Below are 13,531 nucleotides of genomic sequence, written 5' to 3' on the forward strand. Positions count from 1 at the left end.
TCTAATGAGAATCTAAACAACTGTCCCAAATATTTAAAAACATTTCTAGGAACGCCCAGAAATTTATAGATATTTTATAGGCTTATCCCATCATGAACTGGTATAGATGCCAAGACTAAAAATTCCTGGACTAGCATATTCATTGTGACCTCAAGTCCCTCAGAGAGTACTTGCAAAGCACTTTGTCTGATCCAGAACTCTGTAAGGTGTTGCACTGAAGTGTTTTTAAGACTACTTCTCTTGCCAAATACCTGGAGAGAAGATATTTTTAGTTCCAAATGAAATGACAAACTGGTCTGTTGAGCTGAAGCAGGACTTGAAAAAGCCAAGGGCAACAAAAGCCTCAAACAATGTATTACTCAAGTCAAACCTTCACAGAGTACTTTTCAATGAGCTAGAATCTCCCTCAGGGAACAGTTTGGGTGCAATTTCCATACAAAATTAAACACAAATTCCATGCTTTAAGTATGATTAAGTAATTTTTTTGCATAGACAAAATCTTCAGTATTCATTAGCTATTAAATATTAAATAAACTTAGTAAAAGCATTCAGTACACTGTGTTTGTAAGCAACATAAATTCTGATAAAAGTCACAGGGTTAATTGTTCAATCATCTTTAACCACATCCCTGCTATGACCTCACTGTACATGAAGTGCACAACCTCTTCTTATGACTTAGCACTTGGTGATGTGACTTGGTGCAGTAATAGAAAGAAAGCAGATGTGATGTGAGCAAAAGCTTATGGCTTTATGTGTAAATGGGACTTGTCCACTTGTGTGTTTGCCTTGTGTTAAGAGAAGAATATGCCACAAAGAGCTACTTGCCACGGAGGAGGATCACGTGGATCAGGTCTGAGCTCAAGAGACAGCTTGAAGGCAAGTCCAGGCAGTCTTGGGTTTTATTAACTCAGCTTCAACCCCATTTGTGAGTAAGAAATAAAGGGTTCAGTTTTTATGAGTCTTCCTTCTGAAGCATGACTGTGGCAATTACTAACAGACAGATACAAGAGACACAAAGTAGCAAAATTCAAGAATCAGTAACTAAGCTGCCAGGTGGACTACTGGCTATTAGACACTGCTGGGCTTTTGTAAGTGCTGACACTTCTCCCCTTAGAGGTAGTAACATCACCCCAAACCAGAGAATCTCACTGACTGGGACTATGCCACTGACAATGACATTTCAGTGTTTCCGTCTACAAGATCCTAGTGGGGATTTAAAACACTAAAATTGTTTAGAGTTGCTAATTCATGATAAGATGGGGACTGAGTTTTAATTGGTTTCTTATTGATTTTAAATCCTCTACACATGGTGCACATTCCCTGTCGCCTAGAAGTGAGATATACCATTGCCACAACACACCCACTTTCTGAGCCACAGAACAACTCTTTATTGTTATATAGATGACTGAATTATAACTAAATTGAGATCATCCTAGAAAACGGTCTCAAATTCCAATAGGATAGCATTAGCTCTTAAATACATTAACACCATATGAACCAGTTAATCTCAAGTTCCATTTTCTTTTTTTTAAGCGTTTTTTTAAGACAGAGAGAGAAAATGGGCACACCAGGACCTTCAGTCACTGCAAATGAACCCCAGACGCAGCCTCCTTGTGCTCAAGTACAACATTGTGTGCTTGTGTCATTGCGTGTCTGGCTTATGTGGAACCTGGAGATATGAACATGAGATCTTAGGCCTCACAGGCAAGTGCCTTAGCCGCTAAGCCATCTCTCCAGCCTGAAGTTCCATTTTCTATGGTCTCTCCTTAATATGTTCATTTGTCTGATCTGAGATGTGCTGGGAACCACTTCAGTACTGACAAACAAGAGTACCCTGGCTTTCTTTCCATCAGTTAATATGGCCAGATCATAAAGATAATATGCATCATTCATTATCAATATTTACCTAATTCATTAGGGTGATGTTTTAATTATCTAAAAGAAGCTAATCTAAATAAAAATTTCAAGAATTTTAAACAATTTTATTTTTACTTATTTTGATTTGTATGTACATGTGGGGGGGCATGACAGGGTCTTTTGTTAATGCAAATGAATACCAAATGCATGTGCCACTTTGTATCCAGCTTCATATAGGTACTGGGAAATCAAACCCAGGAGGCAGGTTTTGCAAGCAAGCATCATTAGCCATTGAGCCATCTCCCCAACTCCTTGAGGAAAAAAAAAGAAATACACACACACACACACACACACACACACACGTGTATATGTATATATGTTGGTTTTTTTGAGGCAAGCCCAACAGACTGGCGTTTTTTTTAATGAGAGCAAAAGAGAGTGAGAGAGACAGAAAGAGAAAGAATTGATGCACCAGACCCTCCAGCCATTGTAATTGAACTCCAGACACATGTGTCACCTTGTATGTGTGTACGACCTTGTGTGCTTGCTTCACCTTGTGCCACTGGCTTACATGGGACCTAGAGAATCAAGCATGGGTTTGTAGGCTTTGCAGCCAACCTATCTCCACCCTGAAAATATATTTTTAAGTCTTACTATTAAGCAAAGTTTACTGACATGTATATAGTATTAAAACTGATATGCCTGGGCTGGAGGGATGGTTTAGCAGTTAAGGGATTTGCCTGCTAAGCCAAAGGACCCAGGCTTGATTCCCCAGGTCCCACGTTAGCCAGATGCACAAGGGGGCGCAAGCGTCTGGAGTTCATTTACAGTGGCGGGAAGCCCTGGCATGCCCATTCTCTCTCTCCTTCTTTCTCTGTCAAATAAATAAATAAATACAAAAATATTAAAAAATGTTTAAAAAAACTGATATACCTGACGTCCCAATGACGACATCCCAAGGAGAGCTAATGGGCTGCTCTTCTCCTTTTGCTCCTCCCTCTTTGTCTGAGCCCTGAATTCCAATGCCAGCTATGGTGCTCACCCTCTCGGTTTCTAGGTCAATCTACGAAAAGTTAACAAAGATTTTACTCAATGCATGTTAATTTTGCTTCCTTATTTTAGTATGTGCAGAATTACAACAGAACATATATACAGTATTTGTAACACATGTTTTTAAAAGATAGATAATTATAGGGGCCTTGTCATTCAAGTACATACAACTAGTCCCGTTCTTTTCTCCACCTGCCCACTCCCCTTTACATCTCCTCCCTCAACCTCTATCATGATGCCATCAGGAAATGGAGTTGACTTCATCTTAATATATTAAAAAAAAGAAACTTAAAACACAACCTAGCAAAATGCATGTTTCTTGAAATTAAATGTACATACTTCAATTATGCAAGGCTAGCAATTGATGTAAGAACCTATATGTTCCCAGCAGTTAATCTTGCAGAGGCTTGTAGACAAGCAGCTTGGCAAAGTCAGCAGTGAGCAAGAACTCAAATGAGGTGAAGGGTGAGGATGATATCTCAATATTGTCCTCTCACATCTATACATGTGTGGTACCATGCATGGTTGCATTCACACACGTAAGCACACCAAAAGATTTTAAGGGAAAAACAAATAATGATGAGGATGCAGAAACACTGGGAAACACGTGCTTCAGGTGGGACTGTAAACTGGCAGAACTACTGTGGAAACAATTTACCAGGTTCTCAAAAGATCAAACATAAATCATGATAATAATGACAGTAATCAGTATGTACCTAAGTAATGAAATGTATTCATAAAACTGGTATACAAATGTTCACAGCATCACTATTCAGAACAGTCCCAATATGAAAATAACCTAAATGCCTGGCACCTAGTGGAGGGACGGGCAGAATGTGACATATCCACATAAAGGAATGTGACCTTGTAATACAAAGAAATGAGCTAACAACATGTTACTTCACAGATGAACTTTAAAAGCATGAAGCAACATGGAAGAAGCCATATCATGTGGTTCTATTTATATGACATGTTCATAAAGGAGCAAACCAATAGAAAGTGGGGCAGAGTACCCAGAGCTGGGAAAGGGAATAGGTATTATCTTTAATTGGGTTGTGAGAATTCTTAATTGGAGGATGAAATATGTTCTAAAAACAATATAAGGACTATGGTTGCAAAATCTGTTAAATCAAATAAAAGCTATTAAGTTTTATACTTAAGTGGATAACTATGATATAATAAAATATGTCACAATAGTCATTTAAGAAAATTATACACACTATGTCTCACAAGGTCACATACATATAAGTACATCAGAATAGCAATTTATACGGTTGTTTGTGTGTGGGGATGTAGGGAACTTATCAGTTAAATTATTCTAAATGAGAGGTTGACATGGAACAATGATGTTTGTGTGTGTGAGTATATGAAGTTATCAGCTCATTCTTCTGCAAATGAGGTTTTCCATAAAAACAAAATACAATGAATACTTTTATAAAGAAGGGAGTAAGAAATATACTTCCTATATTTTAAAGATATCCAACTACATCTATAATATAAACTAACTTCAGGAAATCTACATGTTTTGTGATCTATTTAAAAAAGCACTTGAAATGCACAGGCATGGTCAATACTTCAAAGCTCATTACATTATAGAGCAAAATGGGACACAATTTTGCAGGTTGCCTGTCCCGCTGTTTCAATGCACAACTGGATGCCTATGACATCCTGATAAACTGTATAAATAGCCCCCAAAAGAGAATGATTGAAAAGTGTTGATTTTTAAGGGCTTTTTTTCTAACTACATGCTATAGAATCATTAATTCTATATGAAGCTTTGCTAAAAGGACTCCCACTAACATTCTCAACAATATGTTACCATATTTAAGTTTATAGGAAGAGACTCCCCAAGACTTTGAGGAAATACCTCCATTTTAACTTACAAATTCACGATACATATTCATGAAAATGTAGGAATATGTTTATGAAAATGCTTCATTAAACAGATGTTATCTATTCACAATTTATTTAAGAAGTAGCTATTGAACACCTTTTGCAGACTGTGCAAAGATTTCAGCAGTAAAGAAAAACATATTTCTTACTCCCATGAAGACTCACATTGTACAAGGTACTATATATTCTATGTATATGTTTGGTACTACATGCATAGTACATGACAGTACAGTCAAATAAGTAAGGATATGTCACTGAAACAGTGAAAAATCCAAGAAAGTAACTGAAGCAATGTGTTTATCCAAAAAAACGTGTTAGTTATTTTTCAGGTTGATAGTAAGTAACTGAGGTAGTTTTAAGGTGATAGTGTAAATGCATGGCCCCACACTCAGGTGTTTTTATTATAATTCAGTTTGCAACTTCAGCTCCTAGCAGACAGATCCCTGCTAAGGGGAGGGCATGTCACCCTAGGCATATACGGGAGCCTAGCCCCAAGGTGTGTTGGGAACAGGTCTTCATTCTAGCCCCAAGGTGTGTGTAAAGCAGTTTGAGCTCTGGCTTTTTGTATTCTGAGGTTCTGGCTGTTTGGTGGCATCTCTCTGCTTGGATCTTTGAAAGGGAGCCAGCTTTTTCTGTCATTGGTGGTATTCCCCTGGCATCTGTAAGCCTAAAATAAACTCAACTCCTCCCAAAAGCTGTGTCTGGTTGGATGTTGGTCCTATAATGTGGAAATGACAGCCACTTAGAGACTAATGGATTATAGCCACAATCATTATTGGTAGGAAATACTTAAAATAATGGTATTCTATAATAATATATGATAGTCATGTCACTCATGTGACTAATATGGAAAACATAAAACCTGTTCAACACTGTGTATAAATGGCATGACTCATTTGTTTATAAAAAGTTCTCTAGAAACAATCTTTTAAGTCCTAATTTGTCTATATATGAGTAGAAAACCTCTGGGGAGCTGGAACTGATAGTTAAGGGTTTTTTTTTTAAACATTTTTACATTAATTAACTTAAAAACAGGAACACATATTACTTTTCAACAAGGCACAATAAAATTTAAGGCTGACTAAATATTTGTAACTAGAAAAACTAAGAGTTGAAGAAAGGCAGGAATGGTATGATTTTTTTTCTAGGTTTAAGAAAAATTCTTTTCATTTTTATTTTGTAATTTTTTTTGAGAGAGAAATGACACACCAGGGCCTCTAGCCACTGCCACTGAACTCCAGAAGTGTATGCCACCTTGTGCGCATGTGTGACCTTGTGTGCATGTATCACCTTGTGCATTCATATGGCTTACATGAGATCTAGAGAGTCAAACATGGGTTCTTAGGCTTCACAGGCAAGTGCCTTAACTGCTAAGCCATCTCTCTGGCCCTAGACTTAAGAAAATCTAATTGGAAAGAGCAAAATATTACTCTGAACCGGGCGTGGTGGTGCACACCTTTAATCCCAGCACTTGGGAGGCAGAAGTAGCAGGACTGCCATGAGTTTGAGGCCAGCCTGAGATTGATTGCATAGCGAATTCCAGGTCAGCCTGGGCCAGAGCCAGACCCTACCTCGAAAAACAAAACAACCAAAAAATTACTCTGTAAACTAATAGGGAAGTATCACAAAATGAGAAGCTTTGAGGTAATTAGGTACAAGAGAACATAAAGGATTTTTCTTCTGTGGCAAGTACATAGAAACACAGACTTAAGAACCAAACTATAACAAGAACTACTTAAAAACCTCGACAAAGATGTTTTGATATATTCAAATTACCTTTCTTATAAGGTGGTTTTCAGTGTCTGCCACATATATCATATTATTCATCATAGCAACACCCTGTGGAGAGTTAAAAGATGACTCTGAAAATATTCCATCTTTTCTTCCAGGGTTAGGTCCTAAAGGATGACAGTAATGAAAGAAAATTTTGCCATTAAAAGGTGATTTCAAAGTAATCCCCAATAAAATAAAAACATTTAAAACTGTATCTAATGTTGTATCTTAAAAATAAATAAAATGATGTCTATACCTAAAAATTAAAAGTTTTGCAAGGTATCTAATTTTTCTCAAGAGTGGCTTTGGTAATAATGAGACTTATAGTTCACTTTAAAAACAATGCAGAAAAAAAGAATTTCAAGACCATTTTAGCTACCTGTAAGCTAAACTAGAATGCTAAAAGTACATTTTATTTCTTAGCTGCTAAATAAGTGTTTGTTTCTTTTCTTTTCTTTTTTTTTCTTTCTTTCTTTTTTTTTTTTTTTTTTTTTTGAGGCAGGGTTTCACTGTAGTCCAGGAACCTAGTATTCGCTCTGTAGTCTCAGTCTGGCCTGGAACTCACAGTGACCCCCGCCCCCCACCTCTGCCTCCCAAGTGCTGGAATTAAAAGGCATGTGTTACGACACCCAGCATATAAATTTACTTTCATTTGTACTAAGAGGTTGTCCTGTCAATTTGGCCTAGATAAGTGGGATTAATAAATGTACTTCAGAGATTAACTGTGCAGATATAAACAGGAGGCCTTTTCCAACCCAAGGCCAGGGAGACCTGGACAAAATGATCTGTGCCTGCACGATCCTCCTGCTTTGCTAACTCTAAGGGAATGGATCCTGAACAAGGCCTAAGTTCTTATGTTCACTTATTTGCAAGCCAGGGTGAGGGCGGTGGCGGGGGGGGGTGGGGTGGTAAGAGAATATGGGCATGCCAGGGCCTCCCCAATGCAAACCAACTCCAGATGCATGTGCCACTCTGTGCTCTTGGGTTTACATGGATACTGGGGATTAAACCAGGTCATCAGGCCTCGCAAGCAAGTGCCCTTCAGGGCTAAGCCATCTCTCCAGCCCATGCTTAGGTTCTTAAAGAAAGAAAAGTAATAGTATATAAATTTCTAGCTTAACATCAAGTTTTGGGGTACTGTCCGAAGTCCTGATCTTGAAAAAGACAAGGCTGCATTTTGTTGAAAAATACAATACTTTATTGATAATGCCAGGAATCAAAAATCAATGTATTTTAATAAACATACAGGTGTGACTTTTCAGATGGGACACACAAATATACGTAAAAGCTTTATAACTTGATGATGTTTTTTTCGTTAACATGGGGCTCTGAACTTCTGTCTGAACAGTGAGGAGAGGTTGGTTCAGATGCTACACATCCCAGAACAAAAGCAAACTGGCGATGAAATCCCATGTCAATGCAGGTTGCTTTTGTGAGCTTACGTGAACTATTTTCATTTTAAATATTTTATTTTTACTTAGAGAAAGAGAGAGATAAAATGGGCCTGTGAAGACCTGCTGCTGCTGCAAACAAAGTCCAGATGCATGAGCCACTTTGTGCACCTGGCATACATGGTGCTGGGCGATTAAACCCAGGCAGTCAGGCTGTGCAAACAAGCATCTTTAGCCACTGAACTATCTTTCCAGACACAACTTGAATTATTTTTAACTATAAAACACATTATGTGGCAAGATTAGGAGCAAACTTTACCTCCAATACTGTGTTGAATTTGTCCACTCTTCCAAATGACCAAAATCCTATGGTGTCCAGTATCTGCTATCACCAATCTGTTGGTAACAGGGTCTACTGTTACCTTGCCAGGAAATAGCAAAGGTGAAGGTGGGAGGGAATCTCTGTAGAGTTGTATTGCAATTTCATGATCTCTGATCTGTCCTTTGTCTCTGTAGTACTTTAAAGCTACTGAAGTATATAGAAATAACTTATCTTTATGCCCTTCTCCAATCAAAGAAAACAACATGTTTCCACGAGGTCCAAGAATAACCAGAGTTGGCCAGCAGGAAACTTCAAGTTCTTGCCAAAGGCTGGCATCTGCATCATTCACCACAGGGTGGGTGATATTGTAGCGAAGAACAGCACTCTTAATGTTGTCTAGGACCTTCTCATTTGGAAACTTGGCTGAATGAACACCAACAATCAGAAGACCATCTGAAAAGGGGAAAGTGTATGTTAAACATGCGACATTAAACAGTGTCATCTATACATCAGGCTTTGTTCAAATAAGCCTATAGATTTAAAGAAGTAAAGCTGTCCTAGCATTTTCAACTACCTTTAAATATTTATTACAAAATTAATAAACTTCAATCTCATGAACATCTTGATTTCTACATATAAACACATATGATAAAATTCGTGTGTGTGGGGAGGCTGGAGAGATGGCTTAGTAGTTAAGCCCTCGCCTGTGAAGTCTAAGGAGCCTGGCTGAATTACCCAGGCCCCACGTTAGCCAGATGCACAAGGGGGTGCATGCATCTGGAGTTTGCTTGCAGTGGCTGGAAGCCCTGGCGCGCCCATTCTCTCTCTCCCTCTCTGCCTCCTTCTCTCTGTTGCTGTCAAATAAATAAAAATAAACACACACAAAAAAATTTTAAAAAATTCGTGTGTGGGATTAGAGCCTATGCCCTTCACATGAAGCTATTAAAATATGGCCTTGGGCTGGAGCGATGGCTCAGCGGGTAAGGCTCACTCCCTTGCCTGCAAAGCCTAAGAACTCACGTTGAAATCTCTAGGTTGCAGGTAGCCAGATGCACGTGATGCAAGCATTCAATATTGCACATGTGCACAAGGGGGTGCACATATCTGGAGTTTGTTTGCAGCGTGCTTACGGTCCTGGCACACTCGTTTTCTCTCTCTTTGCCTCGTTCTCTCTCAAAAATAAAAGAATTTAAAATATGGCCTTTATTTTTTAATGCAAACGTTTGATTGTTCAACCTTGAATAATCTCCTTTGAAATTCAGAGAAACGACTGATTTTTTTAAATTTAATTTAATTTTTTATCTTTTCACAATTTTTGTTAACATTTTCCATGATTATAAAAAATATCCCATGGTAATACCCATGATGACTGATTTTTGTTGAATATTCATTATATCATTCTATTATTTTTTAACCTCATCTTATATTGCAAATTTACAGAATATAAATAAACAAGATGTTCCCATAATATAGACTTTTCAAATTACTTAAAATTCCTCTAGACAGTTCTTAGAACTTTCATGAAAATAGAATTTCTGAAACTAAAACAATGTAGTTCTTTTGCCTATCAATATATTATTTCATTAAGTTAGCTTAGGGGATAAAAGATTAGCTTAGGATCAGTGAGGTGATAAATGAAAGTCTTCCAAAAATGACATCAAGAAATGCTCAAATCAGCATTAAAAAGTAAATGAACATACAAATAAAGTTATACACTTCGGCAGTGTAGCTCTGCCCATAGCCCACCGTTCTATGACACTATTAGCTTCTTCCCTAAACACAGCCATACACACCACTACTTCAAAACTAAGAAAACCAAAACAAAACCAGGTAAACTGAATGAAGAGTGCAGGGTGTCAAACACAGAGTTTACCACCTAAAAGTAGGTCTCCAGTTTCACTCTCCTCCTTCTCCAGCTGATTGGGCTTCTGAAGCCATATGGACAGCTGATAACTGAAGCCCCTGCATTTCTGCGTGTGGGGGGAAACTGAGGGGAAGAAAGCTCAAGAATGCAAGTCCCCATTTCTGAGTATGAATACTCTCAAGTCTCAATCTACTTTAAAGCTACACAGATGCAAATGCTTAGAGAAGTGAGAACTGAATGACTGGATTGACGGGAATGACAGACAGCCAATGGAAGATGAACAGAATGGATAAACAGCTAATAGAGCTGAAGGTCTACTAAAACAAAAGGAAAAGTACCCTTCAGAGAACTGTATCAGAAGCCAGACTCCGCCCAGCACAGCATTCCAATGTCTAGGACACAATCCCAAACTATCTGGCATTCAAAAAGCAAGATAATGTGGCTCACTATTAAAGGAAACAATTTCAAAATAAAGCATTTATTTGAATTAGCAAATAATTAAAAGCAGCTATGAAACTATGTTCTATAAGGTAAAGACAAACTCTTATGAAATGAATGAGAAGAAAGGAAATGCAGTCAGAGAAATTGAAACTATTTTAAAAAACAAATCAACTTTAGGATGAAAATATCCATTTGAAGTAAGTTCACTGAATAGGCTCACTGGCAAAAAGATGACAAAGAAATAAGGCAATGAGCCTAAAGGCAGCTTAAGAAATAACGCAATCTAAGAAGAGAACAGAATGAGTAAAAATGAACACAACCAGACCTTCAGAGGCGTTCACAAGACCTAATTAGTAGCAAGAATCCCAGAAGGACAGAAAAAAAAAAAGAGACCAGGACAGAACAATATTTGAATAATACCTCACCTTTGTAAAGTTTGCATAAAGATATAAACAGCATATACTCAAAGGACAAATGGCTAGGTACATCATAAGCAAACTGCATTAATCTGCAAGGAATTTATTACAGTACTAGTATGCTGTAAAATTTCAACAAATTTTTCTTTTTTTAAAAAAGTTTTATGTACAATATAAACAATAAGAGAAAAATATTAACTTCTCTATGTATTAAAAGAAATTAGGGGCTGGAGAGATGGCTTAGCGGTTAAGCGCTTGCCTGTGAAGCCTAAGGACCCAGGTTCGAGGCTCGATTCCCCAGGACCCACATTAGCCAGATGCACAAGGGGGCATACATGCCTGGAGTTCGTTTGCAGTAGCTAGAAGCCCTAGTGCGCCCACTCTCCTCTCTCTCTCTCTGCCTCTTTCTCTGTTGCTCTCAAATCAATAAATAAAAATTTAAAAAAATTTTTTTAAAGAAGTTAGGGGCTGGAGGGATAACTTAGCGGTCAAGGGTCTTGCCTGCAAAGCCAAAGAACCCAGGTTTGATTCCCCAGGACCCACGTCAGCCAGATGCACAAGGGGACGCACATGTCTGTAGTTTGTTTGCAGTGGCTGGAGGCCCTGGCATGCCCATTCTCTCTCTCTCTCTCCCCCTCTTCATCTGTCAAATAAATAAATAAATAAAATGAAATATTTTTAAAAAAGAAATTAACAGAAGTGCGAAGAAGACACATGGTGTTGAGACAAACAACAAGTGTGGCACTACATACACATAAGAATCACATGCACGAATAATATGAATGGGCTCATCTATTACAAGATTTGGTTGCACTCTGTATGTGAGACATAGGAATCTGGCTAAAAATAAAAGGACAAAGAAATATAGGCATTGCAGGTCACCTCCCTCAGCTTCTCCAACTCCTGGGCCAAGTGAGTGTTAGCTCCCTGACAAGAGCGAGGCTTCTCATCCAATAAAATGGAAGTCTACATGGGTTCTGTCTGTCTTTGTTACTCCTCCCAGCTTTCTTTACCCACACCTTAATCTGCTGCCTAGTTGAGGTACTATACACAGAAACAAAAGCCTCACATCAACTGGCCAGCCACCTCCACAACCATATATGGGCATTACTAAGGGCAAGTCTCTTATTTTCCACTATTCCTAGTGGTTCTGCCCATCACGTGTGCAATCTTCATCAACCATGAAGTGGATGAATGCTCTCCTGCTCGGTGTCCTCTGAACTCTTGAAAACTGACACTGGTTTTTTTGTTTTGTTTTTAATGGCCTTAATGCTTGAAAGACAAATGGATATAGTAACTTTGTTCTGATTAAAATTCTTGAAATGTTGCTCTGCTGTTTTCCTTGCTTCGTAAGCTACTTTGTGAAATTTCCACAGTCTAATTTACATACCTTTGCAAGTTATCTTTTTGTCTAGAAATCTTAAGAACTTTTTACAGTCTTTTTTTAAATTTATTTGAAAGCAACAGAGAGAAAGAGGGAGAGAGAAAGATAGAGAGAGAGAATGGGCGCACCAGAGCCTCTGGCCACTGCAAACCAACTCCAGACGCACGCACCCCCTTGTGCATCTGGCTAACGTGGGTCCTGGGGAATTGAGCCTTGAACCGGGGTCCTTAGGCTTCACAGGCAAGCGCTTATAGGCTAAGCCACCTCTCCAGCCCAATTTTTTTCAGTCTTTAAAGTGTAGCAGATACTTCTTGGGTTTTTCTGGGTTAATTTTCTTAGGTACCTGGTAGAACTTCTCAAGAGCAGGTTCAAGATCTTTTTCATATTCACTATTTTCTTAGATTTTAATTTCAGGTATTAGTGTTGGCCCATTGGACTGAATTGGAGAATTCTAAGGAGTCTTACGTTGGACTTCCTGTCTTCTAATTCAATCATTTTCTTCCTACGTCTTTTCATTCTTTGGTTAGCTTATTTTCATCCTTCAGCCCCCAACTCCCCTCCCTGCTCTGACTTTCCTTCCGTGTCATTTATTACACTATTAGTTTTCCTTGAGCAACTTGTAATTGCTTTCATTTTCAATGTTTCCTTCTGTTTCTTTCCCATGTGAAATTACATATCTTCAACACACCTATCTTCTTCATTGTCTTTCTTGTGTACTTTTAAAAAAAAATTCTTCTGCACTTTTTAAAACTTTTTATTTTTAAAATTTTATTTATTAGAGACAGAGTGAGGGACAGAGAAAGGAGAGAGAGAGAGAGAGAGAGAGAGAGAGAGAGAGAGAGAGAGAGAATGGGCACGCCAGAACCTCTAGCCACTGCAAACGAACTCCATATGCACTCGCCACCATGTGCTTATGGCTTAAGTAGGACCTTGAGAGTCGAACCTGGGTACTTATTAGGCTTCACAGGCATACCATGTGCCTTAACCACTAAGCCCTCTCTCCAGCCCACTGTCTATTCCTTAGTTATAAAATCTTTGATTCAAGCTGTTTTTCATTATTCCTAAAAGTTGTATGACGACACTTACTTAACCCAGTAAGGCACACTGCACTAGAGGTGTCAATGTCTTGCTAGCTGAAGT

At 38.3% G+C, this 13,531-nt stretch overlaps 1 protein-coding gene across 1 annotated transcript in view; it reads right to left on the reverse strand.

The window, feature by feature from the left end:
- Positions 1–13,531, reverse strand: part of Nhlrc2 (NHL repeat containing 2) — a 60,000-nt gene that overhangs the window by 26,554 nt on the left and 19,915 nt on the right. Inside the window, exons 3-5 of the mRNA XM_045135588.1 lie at positions 8,284–8,739; positions 6,577–6,698; positions 2,791–2,920 (exon numbers count right to left, since the gene is read on the reverse strand). Of these exons, the coding sequence (XP_044991523.1) occupies positions 2,791–2,920; positions 6,577–6,698; positions 8,284–8,739 (708 nt within the window). The remainder of the gene's footprint in view (positions 1–2,790; positions 2,921–6,576; positions 6,699–8,283; positions 8,740–13,531) is intronic.

The sequence above is a fragment of the Jaculus jaculus genome, chromosome 1 (genome assembly GCF_020740685.1).
Source record: "Jaculus jaculus isolate mJacJac1 chromosome 1, mJacJac1.mat.Y.cur, whole genome shotgun sequence".
Lineage (NCBI taxonomy): Eukaryota > Metazoa > Chordata > Mammalia > Rodentia > Dipodidae > Jaculus > Jaculus jaculus.